Source organism: Vicia villosa, linkage group LG3 (genome assembly GCF_029867415.1).
Source record: "Vicia villosa cultivar HV-30 ecotype Madison, WI linkage group LG3, Vvil1.0, whole genome shotgun sequence".
NCBI lineage: Eukaryota > Viridiplantae > Streptophyta > Magnoliopsida > Fabales > Fabaceae > Vicia > Vicia villosa.
The window spans coordinates 55,478,017-55,500,991 of record NC_081182.1 but is presented as its reverse complement, the minus strand read 5'-3'; the positions used below and the strand labels follow the sequence as shown (position 1 = coordinate 55,500,991).

Below are 22,975 nucleotides of genomic sequence, written 5' to 3'. Positions count from 1 at the left end.
CAGTTTTCTTATGATGAAGAACATGCTTTAAACACAAAGCAGTGATGAGACAAGGAAAATACAACACCCCATCTTTCTTTCCAGTGCATGCCTTAATCTCTTAAACATCGATCTTTCCAACATTGACATCTTCTATAGCTGTGATGCAGTGCCATAGAGCTAGCTTTGTTGACAGTTTTGTTGTATGTTGTTGGCTTGACAAAGTGCTTGATAAATTGGTACTATGCCTTTGAATCTGGTGTTAAATCCATCCTCTCCATCGTCTTCTCTCCAGAATACTCTATCTAAGTTGTTCCCTCGTTGCAAAGAGATTGTATGAAAAATTCATATTCATCCTCAGTCGCTCTCTCCAGAATTTCATGATATAAGCTACCATGGGTCTTCATTCCTAACATCATATTGATGGTTTCTTCATAATAAGTGAAACTTATACCTCTCACCATAACTTCATTTAAGTGTTGTAAGGACCCGATTGCTTGCACCATTTAGACCATTTCTCCGCTTTAATCAATGACCCAATGCCTTCAGGAAGGCCTAGGTTTTCGTCTTCACGATTCAGAATGAACCCTCGTCCCAAAGAGGATTGCTCGACTGGAGATGTACTTCATGAACTTAATCCTTGCTTCAGCGTTAGTGAATGTTGCTTCAGCGACACTTCCATCTTCATCAGAGACATCAACAACTGGGTTTGTTCTCTTTCAAACAACATTTTTGGTTCGGACATAGGAGGCTAAAGCTTTCACTTTTTAGGGTTTTGAGAATGAATGGTAATTTGGGGAAAATGATTTGTGAGAGAGAAGGTGGCTTTAGGGATTTATGGAGATAAAGACATGAGAAATTGATTGTGGGGAAACAGAAAAATTATAAGAGGTTACAGGGAAGTGGGGTAGTGAAGTGTTTTTTTTTGGGAGATAGGCGAGGTTGGAGCCGTTGTGGGGTTACGTGTCACTTGAGGGAGAAATTTGAAATTATGAGTGACAAATGAGTACGGACAGACTAGGGCATGGAAAAGGACTTGGTAGGTTATTATTATCTTCCAAAAACTGCAAAGCAATTAATGCTTTTGTCTCGAGTGATGTCACCTGGCATCTGACCAATTTCACGCGCGTGGCCTTTTGGTTTCTCTCTCATTGAATCACGTGTCCCAAGTATTTATTTTTCTTATGCTAAACTTTAAAGACTTAGCATTCCAACCTCCTGTCTTTTCTCTTGTAACTTCTTCCAGGCCAGAAAGGCATGACATCACAGATCTGCGACTCTTCACCACTTTCTATCTTTAATCAATTATCTGGAAAAATAACACAAACTAAAAGACAAAAATTAATCTGGGTTGCCTCCCAGTAGCGCTACTTTAGAGTCTTATATCCTGACTTTAGACACAAATCAGAAAGATTCCAGCAAATCAATGGTGATTCTCTCATTCTCCAAGGACTCGCCATGATACATCTTTATTCATTGACCATTAACCTTGAAGGATTCGCTTGTTTTCTCATTCAAAAGATCCACAACCCCATGAGGATAAACTTTAATTAATTCGAAGGGGCCGAACCACCTAGATTTAAGCTTTCATGGGAATAGCTTTAACCTAGATATAAACAAGAGAACAAGTTGTCCTTCTTTCAACTATCTTTTTAGGAACTTTCTGTCATGCCATTTCTTGGTCTTCTCTTTATACAATTCAGAATTCTTATATGAAAATAATCTATGTTCTTCTAGCTCAATGAATTGTAACATCCTAGCTTGGCCAGCTTTAAATAATTCATTATTAAGAGTTTTGGCTGCCCAATAAGCTTTATGTTCCAACTCAATAGGAAGACGATAAGCCTTGTCGTAGACAAGTCTATAGGGAGACATTTCTATGGGTGTATTAAAAGCAGTTATGTAAGCCCACAAGGCATCATCTAAATGCCTAGCCCAGTCCTTCCTAGAAGGGTTCATTACTTTTTCCAGAATTCTTTTTTATCTCCCTATTGGAGATTTCAGCTTGCCCACTGCATTATGGGTGATAGGCTATAGCAACTTTGTGTTTCACCCCATATTTTTCCATTAAGTTATCAAAGATTTTATTGCAAAAATGGGTTCCTTCATCACTAATTATCACTCTAGGTGTGCCATATCTTGTCAAAATGTTCTTACCAAATATTTGGTCACAACCCTAGCGTCATTAGTGGGAGTTGCTACTACCTCTATCCATTTGGACACATAATCTACAACTACTAATATGTACAAATTACCAAAAGAGGGAGGAAACATTCCTATGAAGTCAATGCCCCCTACATCAAAAATCTCAATTTCCAAAATATTTGTTAAGGGCATTTCTTGCCTCATGGAGATGTTTCCTACTCTTTAGCATCTATCACATTTGCTAACAAAATCATGGGCATCCTTAAAAAGAGAGGGCCTGAAATAACCTGATTGTAGAGTCTTGGCTGCTGTTTTGCCTCCTCCAAAGTGTCCTCCATATGGTGCCTCATGGCAGGCGGACAAGATCTGTCTTTCCTCTGGTTGATCTACATATCTTCTTAGTAACTGATCAACACACTTCTTGAATAAGAAGCGTTCATCCAAAAAATAGCTTCGTGTCATGTGAAAGAACCTCTTCCTCTATTGAGAGCTGAACTCAGGTGGCACGACTCCACTTACCAAGTAGTTGACAATGTCAGCATACCATGGAGTCACTCCGTCAATTATCATCAAAAGCTTCTCACTAGGGAACGTCTCATGAATCTCTTCAAATTCTCTATCATGGACATCTTCTAGTAGCCTTGACAAATGATCAACTACCAGGTTCTCAACTCCTTTCTTATCTCGTATCTCAAGATCAAACTCTTGCAGCAATAGTACCCATCTGATAAGTCTCGGCTTGGCATCTTTCTTAGCAATGAGGTACTTAATTGCTGTGTGATTAGTATACACTATAACTTTGGTCCCCACCAAGTAAGATCTGAACTTGTCAAAATCAAATACTACAACTAGCAGCTCCTTTTCAGTGGTTGTATAGTTGATTTGAGCTTGAATCAAGGTTCTTCTAGCGTAGTATATAGTATGAAACACTTTTTCGTGCCTCTGACCAAGTACAACGCCAATTATAAAATCACTTGCATCACACATCAATTCAAATGGTTTCGTCCAGTCTAGAGCCTTCATTATTGGGGAAGAAACTAGAGCCTTTTTTAGCAAATTGAAAGAACTCAAACACTCCTTACTGAATACGAAGGGCACATCATGTTGCAGCAATTGGTAAAGTGGTTTGGTGATTTTTGAATAATCCTTGATAAACTTTCTATTTAAGCCAGCATGTCCCAAAATGCTTATAGTACCCTTTATATTTAGTGGAGGGGGCAGCTTCTTAATCACTTTTATCTTGGCTTGATCGACTTCCAAACCATCTTTTAAAATTTTATGCCCTAGCACAATTCCTTCTTTCACCATGAAATGACACTTCTCACAGTTTAACACCAAATTAGTTTCTTCATACTTTGTCAGGACTGTATCCAGATTTTCCAAGCAACTCTAAATAACTCCCCAAAGACAGAAAAGTTATCTATGAACACTTCCATGGAACTTTTAATAATATCAGAAAAGATAGCCATCATGCACCTTTGGAAAGTAGCTGGTGCATTGCATAATCCAAAAGGCATCCTCCTAAAAGAAAAGGTGACATAGGACAAGTAAATGTTGTCTTTTCTTGATCTTCGGGTGCAATGGCTATTTGGTTGTAGCCCGAGTAGCCATCTAAGAAGCAATAGTACTTCTTTCCTGCCAATATATCCAACATTTGATCAATGAAGGGTAAAGGAAAATGATCCTCCTTATGGCTTTATTCAGCTTCATATAGTCCATGCAAATTCTCCATCCAGTGACTATTCTTGTGGGAATAAACTCATTCTTTTCATTGCTGATCACTGTCACACCTCACTTCTTTGGTACACATAGAACAAGACTAACCCAGACGCTATCAGAGATGGGATAGATGGTCCATGCGTCGAGCCATTTGATGATTTCTTTCTTGAATACATCATTCATAATGGGATTTAGCCTCTTTTGACTTTCTATACTATTGTTGCCATTTTCTTCTAGAAGAATTTTGTGCATGCAAACAATAGGGCTGATCCCGTTTATGTCTGCAATCTGCCAAGCAATAACTCTTTTACGCTTCTTTAAAACTTCCATCAGTTGGTTCTTCTATTCTTCAACCAAGTTTGCTGCCACAATCACAGGTAACTTTTGTCCTGTCTCCAAAAATTCATACTGAAGATGGGTAGGAAGTTGCTTCAGTTCCAACTCAGGAGGAACCTCTATGGATGATGAATTTGGCCTTTGGCCAACCTTTAAATCAAATATTTCCATATGTTCCTTATTCACAACTGATTGATTCATTGGACCATAAATGATTCCTTCTTGTAATATTTCTTTAACTTTTCCCAACTCTTGAGTCAAAACATCAGTGGGCTTCAGCAAATTCTTGTGAACCATTCTGTCCCAACTAGAGATCATAGGACAATCAGCAACCTCTTCTTCCGGGTATTGCAATGCATTTAGCATATTAAACACCAATTATAGACCATTTACCCTCATAGTGAGTTCACCTTTCTCCACATTAATCAACGTTCTTCCAGTAGCAAGGAAAGGTCTTCCCAATAGAATAGGAATGTCTTCATCAGCATCAAAATCCATTATGATGAAGTCAGCAAGAAAGACAAACCTATCAACCCTTACTAGGACGTCTTCAATCTTCCCTTGAGGATAGCAAATGCTGCTGTCTACCATCTGCAGAGTGATGGTTGTAGGCCTAGCTGCGCCTATCCCTAGTTTCTTGAACACGGACAAGGGCGTCAGATTAATGCTTGCCCCAAGGTTACATAGTGCTTTCCCACAGAATGAATCACCAATGTTACAAGGTATAGTGAAACTTCCAGGATATTTTAACTTGGGGGGAAGCTTGCCTTGCACCAATTGGCTACATTCTTGATTAAGTGCAACAGTGGTGAATTCTCCCAATCTCTTCCTTTTTAGTAAGCATTTCCTTCATGAACTTGGAGTAATTTGTCATTTGTACAATAACTTCAATCAAAGGTATGTTGATGTGAAGTTGCTTGAGTATTTCCATGAACTTGCCAAATTGTTGCTCCTTTTTTGCCTTCCTAATCCTTTGAGGAAAAGGAGGAGGTGGCCTTTCTAGAACAAATTTCTTTTCATTGACTACTGGGGTCCTAACTTGAGGTTGCTTGGCTGATTCAGCCATCTTCCTTCGATCAAATCCATCTTCTATAGTGTCTACTGAGGTCGGTTCCTCAGCAGGTACGTCTTCTTCTTCTTCTTCTTCTTCTTCAGTGTTGTCTCCAAGAGGCAGGGCTCCACTGTTCCCGGCTTCTTTGCGTGGGGGTGTTTCACATTCTTTTCCACTTCTTAGCTTAATAACTTTGCAAGTCTCTACATTCTTCACCCCATATGTAGTGGGTGCTTCAGTAGAGCTAGGGAGTTCCCCCTGTGGTCTTGAACTCAAAGCTGTGGCAATTTTCCCCATTTGGTTCTCTAGGTTTTTGATACTCACTCCTTGTGATAATAACTGATTCTTTGTCTCTTGAATGAATGATTTTATTATGTTTTCCAGCTATTTATTTCCTTGAGCAGGCGCACAAAACCAGGAGGAACTTGCGGGGCTTGATTGGCTTGGGTAGCTTGAGGCCTCGATTGATCTTGACTATTACTCCATGAAAAATAAAGATGATTTCTCCATCCAGGATTGTAGGAGTTACTCTAGGGGTTGTTGCCCACATAATTTACAAAGACGGGATTTGCAGTACTTTCAATGGTTCAAGTTTTGGCGTGTCTGAAGTCATCAAGTTCTTTATCATTTGGTGAATTTGTGCCACTTGTGTAGCAAGGGCAGTAGCCTCGATGACTTTGTGAACTCTAATAATTCTCTTCTGATTTGTGCTCACATTGGCTCATGAAACAGACCATTGATAAGTATTAGCAGTAATACTTTCAATCAAATGATATCCTTCTTCATAGGATTTAGACAATAACGCTCCTCCACTAGATGCATCAAGCATGTTCCTCGAAGAAGGAACTAGCCCATTGTAGAATGTCCCGAGTTGGATGCAAATAGGGATGCCATGGTGAGGGCATTGCCTAAGTAACTCCTTAAATCTTTCCCAAGCATCAAAAAGCGATTCGTTGTCTCCTCGCCTAAATGAGGTAATCTCATTTCTCATATTTGCATTCTTGGAAGGAGGAAAATACTTAGCTAAGAACTTCTCAGCCAAGTCATTCCATGTGGCGATGGAATTTGGATCCAAGGATTTTAACCAACTTTTGGCTCTATCCCTTAGAGAGTAAGGAAACAGTCTGAGCCTGAAGGCGTCATTAGTCACGCCTGGAATCTTGAAGTTTCTAACTACATCCAGAAACTACCTCAAGTGCAGATGAGGGTTTTCATTAGGAGATCCAAAATATTGGCCAGTAGTCTGCAACATTTGGAGCATCATTGGTTTGAATTCAAATTGAGCTGCGGTGGTCTCTGGCAAGACAATGCTAGTATTCATTGATGTAGGGTCAAAAATAACATAGTCTCTGATGTTCCTTGCCCTGTCATTGGCAATACCAATAATGTCATTGTTCTCTGTCCTGAATGGGATCTGTTCCTCCTCGTCTGAACCTTCTTGTACTGGTGGGTGTGGATCAATATCTGCCAGATTAACTTCTACCGATATGTCTGGGATATGTCTAGCACGTCTTTGTCTTCTTAGCGCCCTTAATGTTATTTCAAGTTCAGAAAATCCACTCTAAATATGGCATGACGATCTGAGCATGCTATAGCTTACACCTGTCCGGACACCAAACTACAACAGAATGTCAAAAACACAAATGCTTAAAATGAAAATAAATATAATTAAATACAAAATCAGAAATGTAGAAACAACTCCTCGACAACGATGCCAAAAACTTGTTCGCTTCTCAAAGGTGTCACATGCTAGTATACATGTTTTGATTGCAACAAGTAATAATTATAAGAGTATCGTACCCACAAGGAGTGTACTACTTAGATATGACTTTGCATTAAAACCATTCTTTCACTTTAAGCATAAGTAGATAAAAATAAAAACAGATGATGGTGCCAGATCAAGTTTTCATAAAAAATGCAAATAAGGTAAAGAGAATAAGATGTTGTAAAAGTAATGAGAGAAATATAGTTGAGATATGATCTGTTAACATAGTATGGTGTGTTCATGTGTTAATGATGTGTAATTTCGTGACATGCATGGTCAGAAGAATCTAAAGGTGTATCTCTACATCAATCAGTAGCATACATAGAAGGGTAAGGAAAAAATCTCTAAAATTCTCTTGTAACCCTAATACATGTCTATTAAAAGTTCTGATCTTCCTTAATGGTTGTAATTTCTTATGTCTACGGAACTAATTCAAGTAAATATCTCTATTATACTCTTTTAACCATTTTTACTCATGAAATCCACTTGTTGTTGGATCTCTCACAACAATAAGCTTTTACCTATTTCTAAGGTGATCGATCAAAGAAATAAACGTTAGAGTTATAAACACATGCTAAAGCATGCACTATTCACACAAACATATAACATAAACACACTTATAACATTAACTTCCCATAATACTAAAAGAAGTTTAGCTCATAGTGAGCTGAGTACAGACCATAAACATGATTCTTAAAAGAAACATCTTAGGACAAGAAAATGCATAAAAGATAATAACCTAAGAGAAACTTGAAGTGAAACTTGAGATGACTAAGTCTTCACGAGAAACCTCCAGTCGCACCAGTGTTCATCAGCAAGCATTAAGATGGATAAGGAAAGGAGATTACAACACTCTTCTGCAACACGCTTCAGGAAAATATAACTTGTGTAAAAATGTCTGAACTCTCTTCAATGTTGTTTTAAGCTCCTTTTATACGCCAAGGATTTAGGGTTTTTCTCCTCTGTCTCGGATCATAGGCCTAGGATCAATAATATCACCCAGTCCAATGCAATCAACAACGTTCCAAGCAAGACAAAGGGAATAATTGTACTACCAAAAGGCAGAGGGGACAAGGCGAACTGCATAGTCTGAAACAACAGGTGTAGGCGACGCGAAGAGTCTTTTGGCACCAGATTTTTGCTTTTTAGCATTGCAAGCTCCCACTATGAATTTGAATTCCACTATATTTTTCAGTACCTTTGAGTCCTTTTTCCCTCCATTCAGTACTTCCTCCTATTTCCCTGCTTCTTATTTTCCATGTGAGCTTGTTATTCCTTTATAACTTATTCTTTTGTACTCCTAGCTCAGCTTCTAATTTGCCCAGGCGTGACTCAGCTTGCCTGTTTGCTAACTCCTGCACGCAAAATAATCATTAAACTAACAAATGGGAGCACCTAATGTACCCCCCCTAAAAAACAACAAATAACCAAATAAACTAACACACAATCATAAAAATGTCACTAAATTAAATACTAAGAAAAGACATGTATTAACTCACAAAATGTGGGTTAACATGGAGATACATAGACAACATGTGCTGAGGTGTTTCTTTCTATATTTGATCAGCACTCAGCTGTTTCTGGACACGAGCTCAACGTATACGGATGTTGTTTACCTCAGGTACTTTTTGGATCCCACACGGATCCATGATTATAACCGGGGAGCAACAACGTTGGCGTACACCTATTCGAGACTAGGAGAAAGATGCATGTGGAAGACTAGGATTGTTGCATGCAGTTGTTCACTATTAGTGGTAACATTCTTATATCCGTCTACTTTTTTTCACTACTTTTCATTCTATATTCGTAATAATGTTTGATCCCATTATTCTTTTCATTCCAGGGGATGATATTACATCACTTCCCGATGATCATTGGTTGAGGATCTGTGCAAGAGTACATCGAAGATTGCCCACGTGCTCGTTCCTTCATTCTCCTCAGAGGGAGCCAGGCGATGGAGCCTTACAGAGTCTATCTAGACATTATAGTTACCGAGGACACCTGCTACAACGCCTACTCTGCTCACCGTGGGACATGTCCATTTGATGACATTGCACTATTATCGAGATGGTTGGCATGCAGTTCGACCGTCACTGTTCCATAACTTCCAGAGCATGTTATGCGACAATTCGGCTACTGTCAGACGATATCCCACCAACCCTCTGTCTCTACTCATTTCGGCTTGACTCGCAGGAAAATAGATGACATCTCTGATGACTATCAGAACCACATGGTTTTGGAGAGCCTTGGGTGAACAGAGCAGAGAGAGACTGGAGGTGCATCGATGAATACATCATGCGATTCTTTACTGTCTCAAACCCCTATATGGCCCCCCTACAAAGGGATCACTTCCCAGACTAGCTCATTAGGAGATATTACAGGAGAAAAAATCTCAGTCGAACCACACTCATGGAGTGTTTCCTCGCTGTCATCTGATAGTTAAGATAGGACGGGAAGGCATTGAGGGAGGTTTCTTCCATGAAAGGTCTGATGCCATGTGTATACTGGATGCCATTATGGAGGTGGCTCAGGGGAACTGGTGTACCGCAGACATCGTGCCATGACAAGTGGGATTTTGATAGTAGAGGCAGAAGAGGCAATAGAGGATGTGGTATACGTAGAGGAGGGGATGCAGATGTTGTCTGGGACACACAATAGGGACATTGCTGATTATTTTGATGTCTGTAGTTTGATTATATTTATGTACTATTTTTTATTATGTATATGACATATGACTATTTGGATGATGTATATGACATTATTTTGATGTACTATATAACATTGAGTAGACATATCACTATTTTGATGTACTATATTTTGATGTATTATTCTGTTGCACAAAAAAATTGTAGTTTTGGATAGATTCCAAGAGAGAAAAATCTTCAATGTTCTTCTATCTAGAACAAAATATTTTTTCTGCCATTGCAATCTATCTCACATAATGGAGTTTTTGTTGTTGTTGTTGTTGTATTTTTGCTCATTTGATAGATTGCAAGTGCAGAAAATCATTCTCGCTTCAAAGATTCGTGTACTCCTCTCTCTTCAAACAAACAGACTGCTAAAAAATGATTAATTTAAATGCAAAGTTCTGACATTCTAGCATCATTCTTTTAGAAGTTGGAACTTAAACAAAAAAGGGAGCCTCAACTTATACAAAGAAGAGAGCTTAACCTTTGAAAATATTTGTTGTAAACAATTTATCTTAATATTCTGTGTAAACAATGTAATATTTTAAAAAAATGAATCAGTCACCCCGGTTTTAATCCAAAATTGAGGTAATAGTTTAAAGGAGATGATAATTTACCTTAATTTTATAGTTAAACCGAGGAGCATAATAATCATATTTTACTATAAAAACACTTGTTAAATAGATTTTACCATAATCCTTAATAATATGAGGCTGCTCCAAAGAGAGGAAATATTTACCGTCGCTACATCTTATCTCTGGGATGGATTGCAAGTGCAGAAAATAAAAAATTTCATTGGCCTTGAAAACAAATCTCTACCATTTTGCATGAGACCTCTAGCATATAAATCTTAATATCATCGAAGTTTTGTTGCATGCAATGTATTTTTAGTATTATATAAAAACAATGTAATTAAAAAATAAAATAAAATACACATTCACCTCTATGATTTGTCATGACCGAGGTGATAGTTATGCATTTTTTTCTATACTATATACATCGTCCTTAACAAATATTTGACGTCCATTTAATGATTATCACCGTTTAAGATGCTGTCATTAGTGATCTGCATGAAACTTAAGGGACTTCCATTATAAAAGCATGCTGAATATTGAAAATCTAACCTAAATGAAGCATATTGAGCGCTTGAAACCTAAGGACGCTTAGAAAAGTTCTCTATAATAGATTGCAAGAGCAAAAAAATTATGGGTTCAAGGTTTATTTTCTTAAACATTTATTCGAATAGAAAATGATTTGATTTTTGATATTAATTATCTTACCCTTTTTTTCATCATATACAACAGAAGATCTTCCCTAAGATTCAATAATTCGAAGATCTAAAGTCTAAATCTTGAGGAAATTTGGTTTTTATCTAAATCGAGAATCAAATTTTTATCTTGAACTCTAGGGAATTTGACTTTATTTTAATTTTAATATTCTGTGTAAACAATGTAATATTGGGTAAACAATGTAATATTCTGGATAAACAATATAACAACTTTAAAAAATATCATACCCCTCGATTTTTTTTAATAAATCGAGATAAAACATATGCTATTTTTGAAAATAATAAAAGTGCAGTTGATGGGGTTAGAACCCATGTGCATATAACTATACCACTCAATTTTTTAATCACCGAGGTGTTAAGTGGAAAATTTCATGACGCCCTTGTTACCTCGCTACTTTAGCTGAGGTAAAACGCATTTCGCGTTTGAGGTTAAAAGCGTTATTTATTGTAGTGTCAATGACGTCTTGGCTTACTATGGTCGTAGCAACCGGTATGAGCAGGCCTTAGTGCTCCCTGAGTTTTGTACTGACTTCCATAAAACGATAGGGGAGGGTATGAAGCCATTACGGCTCGTAGCAGGTGTTGTAGTCAGGCTGTAGTTGGATGACCTTCTTATGGGCGCCTCTTGTTTTTGCAGTCTTCACATATTTTTCCCGATTTAGCTCCAACTTATCTTGCCTTGGCCTTTTCATTAGAAACACCTAAAAAGTGAAGAAAAACATAGATACAAAACTAACACATACAAAATAGAGATCAAACTACCAGAAATTAATGATAAAATGTATTTGATTTGAAAAGCAATAAATACCACTAATCAAATCCCCTATTTTTAATCATTTCTTGTTCCCAAGCAATTAATGATAAAATACATGCAATGATGCAAAAATAAAACAAAAACCATTCATGTGTATAGTAGAATATTAATCAAAGACATTTCTAAAATCCTACCTCAGCTAGAAAAAGTCGATATTGCTAGGTTAAGTGTCGCATAGTTCGAACTTTGATACTCATAGTTGTGTGTGTGAGTTTCTAATAGTTATTACAATTTGGTATATAAAAAATAATATTAATGAAATTAAGACCTTATACTTTAATCTATATTAGATGTTCTTGCGCATTCTGTCAACTAATCATAATATTTTTAAAATAAGAAAAATAATATAACAAAAGAATTTATTTTAAGCATAAGAAACGCAAAAGATAGAAAAAAGAATATATGAGGCACTAAAGGGTGACAGGATCAAGGTGAATTGGAGGAAAGTAATCTTTAATAACTTTGCGGGACCTAGGGTCCTCTTCACTTTATGGGTGGCTTGCCATGGAAGATTGGCAACCAAGGACAGGATGCTTAGATTTAGATTTGGACTGATTAATGATGATAATTGTTCAATGTGTAACCAAAAGGAGAGTCAAAGTCATCTGTTTTTCACCTGTGTTGGCATCCATCATATATGGCAAGCAGTTATTAATTGGATGGGTTTGCAGCAGACGCTTGATGAGTGGAATAAGGAAATTACTTGGGTGACGGAAGCTAGTAGAGGCAAAATGTGGAAAGCTAAGCTTTTTAAAATGGCTCTTGCGGAAACTGCTTACGAAAGTTGGAGGTATAGGAATGATATAGTCTTTTGAAAAACCATAGCAAATACCAACATAGAGAAAATTTATAGCATTACTTATTGATATTGGGCTAGACTCAATACGATAACTCACATAGCTTATTTACTTATGGATTAATATGGTGATAGAGTGCTTTTGTTGCGTTGATTTGTCGTGGGCTGGATCCCTTTTACGATAGCCTTGCACCTATTGGTATGGGACTATTAGTTCAATATATCAATATTATTGTTTCCAAAGAGAAAAAAGAATATTCAAGTGTATATCAAACTGCTAAAACAGATAGCAGCATAAAATTCACCTAATTCAAACTAAATCAACACGCAGTCTCACAATTAAACCAATTTTTTTGTTCTAAAACTAAAGCAATGCCAATCCTAATCAATTCTCTGAAGCAGCACCCAAATAAAAATTTACTGGCAAGATGCATTCAGCCTTGATCTGCGAGAGCTAGAAAACAAAGATCTTCAAAAGACATCACAATTGTAAGATGCATTTAGTTAGGTTGTGACAATTGTGTCGCTCAAAGCTAGGTTCTAAAAGCCGAATGTAAACGAAGGTTTTATTAGATAATAGAAAATCAAAGTTTTACATAACACACCGATAACCATGATTAATTCTAGATAGATGAAACATGGGAATGTGAATGACCAACAACTTAGGGGAAACACATAAGTATTACATCCACTTATTGATACAAAAGAAAAGGGCATGTGGAAAAGAAACTTGTTTTCCAAGTAACATGTGCGGATTTAAATGGCCACACTACGGAGCAAAACAGTCTCGACAGTAAGTCCAGGTCCAAATCCAAAAAGCACACCCCATTCAAGTCCCTCACCTGTTGTGGCAAGGCCTTCTTCTTTTGATTTCCTCCTCATCTCATCCATGATGAATAGTACAGACGCGCTTGACATGTTACCATAGTTGCTTAGTATATATCTAGTGGTTTGCATTTTCTCTGGCTTTAAGCCTAATTTTGCTTCAACTCGGTCAAGAATGGCGCGTCCACCTGGGTGTGCAATCCAAAAAATGGAATTGTAATCCGAGATATTCAAAGGTTGAAAGGCCTTAACAAGAGCTTTTTCAATGTGTTTTGAAATATGGTCAGGAACATCCTTGAGGAGATGTAATATCATTCCTACTTCACGAATCTCACCTTTAATAGATCCTCCGCTATCTGGAAGGATGGTTTGTGCAGTCCATGCCAATTCAAACAAAGGCTTCTCAACTTCTGGCAATGGATCAGAACCAATAATCACAGCTGCCGCACCATCTCCAAACAATGCCTGTCCCACAAGACCTTCAACATTAGCATCACTAGGTCCAGAGAAAGTTAATATTCTCATCTCCGAACAAACCAACAACGCACGAGAATCTTTGTTGTTCTCAGTCAAATCTTTAGCTAAACTAAGTCCCATTGCACCAGCAAAACAGCCTTGTTGGTATATCATATAACGCTTTACATCTGGGCTTAGGCCTAAAAGCTTTGTGAGTTGATAGTCAGCACCAGGCATATCCACACCACTTGAAGTGCAAAAGATGAGATGAGTAATCTTGGATTTAGGTTGACCCCATTCCTTGATTGCCTTTGTTGCAGCCTCTTTTCCTAGCTTTGGTATTTCCAAAACTAGGATCTCCTGTTTGGCATCCAATGAAGGTGCCATATATTCACAGAAACTTGGATTTTTCTTCAAAATATCTTCTGTTAAATGCAGGTATCTCTTCTTAATCATAGATTTTTCACCTGAAAAACATAATATGCCGTTTGTAACTACCAAATCATTAAAAACACAAAATATAAAATTTATATGCTAACAATGTATATAAAATCTAATCTCAATATATGTAGATATCTTACATATGCGCTTGAATTTTTCTTTGAGCTCTATGTTGTGTTCATTGTTTGTGATACGGAAGTAGAAATCCGGATATGTAGTCTGATCCACACAATTTTGAGGAGTTGCAGTGCCGATTGCTAACACAGTGGCAGTGCCTTCAGCTCTTTGTGCTTGGCGGATATCATTAACTGTCACCATCTTAACTGCAGAAAGAAGAAATTTAATATATGTGATGTAATTTAAAAAACATTAGAATGTTGATAAGAAGCACGTACTAGGAGTAGTAGTAGCTAATTAGCTTGCAGAGTAATAAAAGGAAGAATTAATAAAAGGATATTTGGTGTGTAAGAAAGAAGTTGTTGTTTAGGTTATGGTATATACAGTGTGTCTTGCTGCTTGAATGGAAGGAAAGTGGTTAGTTTAAATAATTAATTTAGATATCAAATAAGTCTTAGCCCTCATAAATCTTGATAATAATCGCCAATAATAAATTATATATATATATATATATATATATATATATATATATATATATATATATATATATATATATATATATATATATATATATATATATATATATATATATATATATATATATATATACATATAGCAAAATATCCTTTTTTTTTTGTCTCGTATGTTAAATTCGGGATTCATTTTGCTTCCTTAACTTCAAAAAGTTCCATATCTGTCCCTTAATTCTTCAAAATGTGTCATTTTAGTCCTTTTTGTCATATTAGCGACGAAAAACTCAAAAATTGGTCGCTAAATCAGTCGCTAATATGACAAAAAGGACTAAAATGACACATTTTGAAGAGTTAAGGAACCAATATAAAACTTTTTGAAGTTAAGGGACCAAAATGAGCCCCGAGGTTAACATATAGGACCAAAAAAAGTATTTTGCATATATATATATATATATATATATATATATATATATATATATATATATATATATATATATATATATATATATATATATATATATATATATATATATATATATATATATATATATATATTGGACGACTCAGGTGAGAACACTTGGTTATTATGAGAAATGAGAACAATGAATTACGATCATTAAACTTTGATTTTTTGATTTTATTGGACTGGATTGATTTATCTTTCTAAGATTCCTTAATATTTATTTTAAATCAACATAGAAAGAGAAACCAATCTAGTTCATTGAAATCAACAAATCAAAATTTAATGGTCGTGATTCATTGTTCTCATTTCTCATAATAACCAAGTGTTCTCACTTGAGTCGTCCCCATATATATATATATATATATATATATATATATATATATATATATATATATATATATATATATATATATATATATATATAAGATACAAGAAAAAACTTGATTAGTGAGGGGATTGTGTGGGGTGATTAAGCTCTCACTAAATTTTGATATTGTTTGGGGATAACCCCCTCCAAAAGCACAAATCAAAAAATAAAATTTAAAAAATAATTGGTGAGGGGATACCTCTCACAAAATAAAAAGAGAAATATTTTAAATTTTGAAATGATATCGAATGTGTATTTTCCGAGGGGATACATGTCGCTAAAAAAGACCTTTGAAATGGTGAGGGATACTCCTAACAAATTGGCAGGTCATGGTAGTTGTGTCAGGCTCATGTCTCTTCGCATGTGTTGCATGCAAGAAAAACTGCTTTGAAAAAGTGATATTTCATTTTGTGAGGGGCTGCCTCAAGCAAAATGGTGAGGGGAGTCTCCTAACAAATTGTTCTATTAATATTAATATATAACACACAAATTTTTTTCTCAGTTCATTTAATCTTCTTATTTCATTTATTCTTCTCTTCTTCTCCCATTTTTTCTTCTTCCCTCCTCTCAAGTTAAGGGTGTGTTCATCCAAGGTATATTTTTTCCTTTTTAAAAAAAAAAAAATTATACTCATATTTGCTTAATTGAGTGTTGTATAATATTAAATGTATATTTTTATAATTTTTTTTAAATTTTTACCGATATTGTTTTGTATAATATGTTGTGTTTGTATTTTATTGTTTTTGGGTGTTATTGGGTGCTATATAATATATTTAAAATTTATTAGTATAAAAAATATTGAAAATAATTGTTTTTAAATAATAAAAACTATCATTCAAAAAAATAATATTATAAAACAGTATAAAAATAATAGTATATATCAGTTTAAAAATAGTTTAAATATATTCAATTATTTTTTAATACAAATTTATCTATATTATAATATATATTTATATAATTATATAATTATAATTATAAATTTTTTAATATGACAATATGCAATTTATTAAGGGCTTAACCCCTCACAAATTTCATAAAACAAAAATTTGCTAGGCGCTTAACCTCTAACTAAATGCTGACACAACCTCTACGCCCATTGAGCCTACGTCTGTGGGCTATAAATCTGCAAATTATAAATTTTCAATTTGCGAGGGGATTAGCCTCAAGTAAATTTAGTGAGGTGGAACTCCCCACGCAAATTATTTGCGATGCCCTTCTTAGTTACAGGTGCTATCCTCTCGCTAATTTATGTTTTGTGAGGAGTTTTTGAAAATTGTGAGGGTTTAACCCCTAGCTAAACCACCTTTTTCTTGTAGTGCAAGCAAAGGCTAAAGAAACAATATCCATAAGAAAGGGGAAACTACCAACAAAAAAAACCTGGAAAAACCAATAAAAAAAGAAGCAAAACCCTACAAAGGTTGAACGCAAACCACGTTGAAATAACTAGCAGACCACCAACTAAAGCTCTGAAATCTACCATCAACAGACTAGGATATCACTAACAATATAAGAAACCACTAATCTTTCTATCTGTTAGTACTAATAGCGATATCCGTAAGGATTGTCCTGTTTGGAGTTATAAAGATGAGGGAACTTAGTTCCTTCAAAGATGCTTTAGGAATGAGCACGATGAACTTATCTTTCATTTTGCAGAGTCTCATCTCCGCCTAAAATGTTATAATTTTCTTAATTAATATATAAATTTAAACATGGATTTTTTTTCAATTTTATATGATTTATTTAAGAACAAAATTATAATCTATATTTAGTAAATGATAAATATTTAGATGATTATTTAAAATTTTTTAAGTTTGAAGATTTTGTGATTATGACTCTCATAAGAATAAATTGAGTATTATTAAAATAATAGCTTTATCATAAATGATTAATTTTTTGTTGTTAATTTTTTAAATTTTAAATAAATTTAATAAAAAGTTAGAATTTATTTTTTGTTTATAAAACTTCGCGAGGATCCGCGGAGGATCTAACATAAAATATATGTGTTGGAGATCCGAGATAGAGATAGAGAATAGATTTGAGAGTTGAGAAACATATGATAGAGATGCATCCCCGCCTCTTTCTCCCGCTCTGCTTCAATGACATCCCTAATACTAAACTTTCAAATGTCCGTTGGTTTTATAGTTTTAGTCGCTAATAATAATTATTATATTGAAAAAAATAAAAGACATAAAATGTGTATATAATTTTTTTTTTAATTTGATCTAGTAGATTAATAGCTGAAATTTCACTTCTTAAAGATAAATAAGTGTGATACCGCATATTCAAACTTGTGCGATTGGCTTTAAGTCCTTCAAATCTAACAACCTAGTTAAATTAATGGTAGGGATGTGAGTGCGTTAGGCCGAGTTAGATTGTGTCAAGCTTAAATCTACCCTACTAAAAATATTAAATCCTAAGTCTGACTGATCTGTAGCCTATCATAAGTTTATTTTTTTGTCTATTTTATAATGTTTAATTGACCTATTAACTTATTTAAAAACCTATTTTATCTAAACATATTTAAATAAACAGTTTAATTAATGTTATATAGATTAAAAATTTAAAATATCAATAATATTAAAATTTTGTTTAGATTTACTTATCTACTACTACTTAGAAGCATAAGTATTTTAAGACTATTTGTTTTGAAAATCCTTATCAAAACATATGTCATTGTTTATAACATATTTTTAAATCTATTTTTATAATTTTCTTTTAGAAAACTACATTTTAGTTTTTCTAAGTACAATATACAATAAAATAGTATAATAAAATTAATGATAGGAGTTAGAATAGACTAGGTTGTAGGGTTGTGTTACTCGGTCAGATCTATTTCCACCCTACTTAATGGGACAAATAATATATACTCTCTCTATTTTTTATTATAAGTCGTTTTAGAAAAAAAATTGTATTTAAATATAAGTCGTTTTACAATTTTAAGGAATAATTAATGATATTTTTCTTATTGTATCCTTAAATATTTATTATTCTCTTTCCAGTCAATTATGTAAATTTATCTTTCACATGTCATTTAGAAGAATCCCTAAAAACCTTTATAATTTCTTATTTTCATGTAATAATTATTATTTTTCTTAATATATATGTGAAAAATCTAAAAGAAACTTATAATATATTGTTACTATAACAAAATTACCCTAGTGAAAGGTAAATATAAAATCATTACACACATTATACTTTTATATTAACTATTTTTAAAGTCATAACTTTCTTGCCGTTCAAAATCTATACATTAGTGGTTAACCCTAGCTATCCACCTAATTAGGCCCACAGAAACCACCTTAGACCTTTCCAAAAGTAGCATTTGGCTTTTACATACCATTTGCCAAACCATTTTCTCATTCAACTTTCACGATATCTAACTTTTCTTCTAATCCATCAACAAAATTTTTGCTTAATTGTAATTTTAGTTCATTTATCTGTATCGTCCTCCTATTTTGCTTTTTTATTTTTTATTTTAGTTCTTTAATCTTTTTAGTGTCATTTCTTATGATGAATCAATTGAATTAATAATGTGGCATTGCTAGGTGGCATGACTCAAATTTCATTTTATATCTAATTATTTTTAGAGAATTTCTTTCTTAACCCCCTATGGGGCTGACCCCAGCGAAAATCCCTAAATATCCTATTTCGGAAATACATTTCCGAAATAATTTTTTTTTTCAAAATTTCCCAATTCGGAAATGCATTTTCAAAATTCCATTTTTTGAGAATTCGGAAATACACTTCCGAAAAAACACAGAAGTTTTGAAGTATAGAATTATTTTGAAATGATGATTTAAAATTAAGATCTTCAAAGATTTATACTATTTATTAGTTAATAAACTGACAATAATGTTTCTTATGACAAATATATCGATTTTAATTATAGGGAACAACCATTTCAAATTTTGCACCGATCAAATAAAACATCTTATAAATGGAATAGGTACATAACTTTTAGAATAAAAAAAGATATTTTAATAATTTTAGAAATTTGTTATATTCAATTAATAATGATACAAAAAATTAGAATGACCCAAAAACTGTCATATTCAGTTCATTTTATTTCTATCAATTAATTTTATTTTCATTTTGATACTTTGTTTCTTTATTCTTTTAAATCTATCAACTATTATTTTTAATATATTACAAAAATTATAAATTTTGATTCCTCTAAATTATTTGCTACTATTTTAATTTAATTTTTTTTGCAAAGTTTCACGTGGTGCACTTGTGTATTTCAAATGATTTTTTTTATGATATTTCATCAATACAAATTTAAATTATTTTTAGTTTAATAATTTTCCTATTTAATTTTTAAATTTTATTAATTTATTTATAAATTTGATTTAAGTTTTAATTGTTAAAATTAAAATTTTAATTGTATTTTTTTATAAATTTTATTACTTTTAGATATTTTATAATTAACATAATAAATTTAAACTAAAGTTAAAATTATATTTTGTAATTAACTATTAAACTATTTATATTTATAATTTAGCTATTTTATAATTAACGTAATAACTTTTAGATAATCTCAATAATTTAGTTAAATAGTTACAATTTTATAAATAATTTATTTAATAATTCAACTATTTACTTTTTAAATAGTTAATAGTAGTTAAAAATAAATTAATAAAGATTAAAGTTATAAATAATTAAATTAATAAAATAATAATATTTTAAAGTTTTATCAGTGGTATATAAAATATTCACGGTACTTGTACATTCATATTCAGTATATTAAAATATATATAAATTTTTTGATTAATTTATAGGTTTAATTACAGTTTTGGTGCCCCTATTTTCTCAGATTCACGAAATTGGCCCCCCTATTTTAAATTTAAACAGTTTTGGTTCCCCTATTTTAGATTTAAACAATTTTGGTCCCCCTTTCATACTTTTTTACTTTAAATTAAAGATATTTTCACTTTTTAAATGACAAATTACTTGTAAAACATGACAAGTCATCGTATAATAACTTATTATTGAAATTCGTAGATAAAGATATAAGTTAATAAATAAAAAATCTCATCGATTTTCTTTGAAAAAATATGAGAGGGACTAAAACTGTTTAAATATAAAATAGGGGGACCAAAACTGTTTGAATTTAAAATAGGGAGACTAAGTTTGTGAATCAGACAAAATAGATGGACCAAAATTATAATTTAGCCTAATTTATATGTTCTAATGATTATTTAATGACATATCATTGATAAAATATATATTAAAAAAATAAATAAAGATTAAAAAATAAACAATTAAATTAAGAGAATAATAATATTTTAAAGTTTTATCAAAATGAAAAGAATTAATATTTGAAAAGAAAAGATTGAATAATTATTTTTACTAATTTAAAATTTTATGTATAGAATTAAAGTGTCAAAATGGAAAGAATTAGTAATTGACAGACATAAATATAATTGAATACAACAGTTTATTTTTTTAAAGAACACTTAGAAAATTAATCAATTAATTTTATTAGGCAATTATATAATCAATTAATTTTAATCTAATCTTGGTAATTATATAATTTTAATTAATACAAATTAATTATATTATTAATATAATTGATTCACCTTGATTTTTGTTTTCTGTATCATACAATATTTCGGAAGTGTACTTCCGAAATATTCTAGGGGTGAATTCGGAAGTGCATCTCCGAATTCACCTTTTTTTTTTATTGGAAAAAAGGGTGTTTTCGGAAATGCATCTCCGAAAACACATTTTTTTTTCATAAAAATAAAGTGTTTTCGGAAGTGCACTTCCGAAATTAATCTTTTTTTAAAAAAAGTGATTTCAGAAATGCATTTCCAAAATATAGGGACATTTTGAGATTTTCGCCGCGGGTGACCAAGAAGGTTGGGGTTTATAAAGAAATTTCCTTATTTTTTATTCTAATAAAAATATGAATTATTATATTTAGAAAAAATTTAAATTAAATTAAATTAAATTACCCTAAGCATCATATTAAAATAAAAAAACTAATTTAATTTTAGTAGTAATAAAATTTAAGAGGAAATTAATCGAGAGAAATTAGCATTCACTCATTAAAGTCATTAAATTCTGGGGCCACTGAGTTCTCGTGCAAGTTAAATCTTCTTCCACTTTTGCAGACGTGACAATGGTAATTAGGATAAAAAAATTATTTAAGTAACGTAACAGATGGTTAGGGTAAAAAAAATTATTAATCAATATTGTACTATTATTTAATATTATCATAAATAATTATATTTAAAAAATCAAAAAAATTAAAAAAAAAAAAATTAAATTATAAATTTTTGTCAATTTTTTCTTAAAGAATAGATTATTAATTATTAATTTTAATTAAAATTAATTAATAATGAATTAATTTGCTAATATTCAAAAGTAATATAATGGGGACAATGGGATTGGGACCCCAAACTTTAGGGATGCATGGGCACACTATCTCCTAGCTAGTTAGGACACCATTCATCATGTTGTTAGAATTGCATTTGAAACATACTTGACATCTACTGCTACATCTTTCCTGTACATAAACTACTACTACTAGCATTATATTCCACAACACCACATTTTCAGTTTCAGCTCCATCATATTCCACAAATTTCCTGCAAGTTTATCACCACTACAAACCATAACATTTTTATCTGGGGGCATGAATTTGTTCCATTATCTTTCCAATTGGTTTACCATGTATTAGATAAATTGTTGTCTTTTTCATAATTAAGTGCATGTTTGAATTGGTTTTTACAAACTCTAAATATACTTTTGGTAGAAGCTACAATTTCTAACTTTTGTGTTTAAAAAAAAAATCTATTCTATATTTATTATATATTATTTAATACAATTCTTTTAAATTTTCCTTATTTACCCTTTTTAATTTTTATCATTTATTTCTCTTCTTTTTTATTTATATTAGAATTTATTACCATTTTAGTAATTATACCATTCAAAATCAATTTTGTTAAAACTATCCAAACAACATTAATTCATAACAATCACTTCTATATTATTCTATCCAAACATAAATCAATTATTCTAAACTCAATTATGTTGAAATCAATTATGTAAATCGTCAACTAAACACACCCCTAAATTGTTCTACATCCCCTGCTCTTCAAAAGGCTTCCCATGTAAATTTCTTTTGGCCAAGCCATCAAGCTAAGTTCTCCAAACCATGAACACCTCACATCAGACAAAGAAAGGGAATTAAGAGCAGAATCACAAAAAAAAAAAACAGAGAGTTATAGAGGGGACCACAAACACAA

At 32.6% G+C, this 22,975-nt stretch overlaps 2 protein-coding genes and 1 non-coding gene across 3 annotated transcripts; 1 reads left to right on the top strand and 2 right to left on the bottom strand.

Annotated features, from left to right (window-relative positions):
- Window positions 1–4,557: 4,557 nt before the first annotated feature.
- On the bottom strand, window positions 4,558–5,527 carry LOC131658089 (uncharacterized). The gene is made up of 2 exons (XM_058927423.1): window positions 5,115–5,527; window positions 4,558–5,026 (listed from the first exon to the last, which is right to left on the bottom strand). The coding sequence occupies exons 1-2, from the start codon at window positions 5,525–5,527 to the stop codon at window positions 4,558–4,560; spliced, it is 882 nt and encodes a 293-aa protein (XP_058783406.1).
- A 590-nt stretch (window positions 5,528–6,117) lies between these two features.
- On the top strand, window positions 6,118–6,224 carry LOC131593794 (small nucleolar RNA R71). The gene has a single exon (XR_009281174.1). It is a non-coding gene; the product is annotated as a small nucleolar RNA R71 (small nucleolar RNA).
- Window positions 6,225–13,132: 6,908 nt separating this feature from the next.
- On the bottom strand, window positions 13,133–14,811 carry LOC131661493 (chalcone synthase 1A-like). The gene is made up of 3 exons (XM_058931052.1): window positions 14,698–14,811; window positions 14,443–14,625; window positions 13,133–14,328 (listed from the first exon to the last, which is right to left on the bottom strand). The coding sequence occupies exons 2-3, from the start codon at window positions 14,618–14,620 to the stop codon at window positions 13,337–13,339; spliced, it is 1,170 nt and encodes a 389-aa protein (XP_058787035.1). The 5' UTR covers window positions 14,621–14,625; window positions 14,698–14,811; the 3' UTR covers window positions 13,133–13,336.
- Between the last annotated feature and the right edge of the window lie 8,164 nt (window positions 14,812–22,975).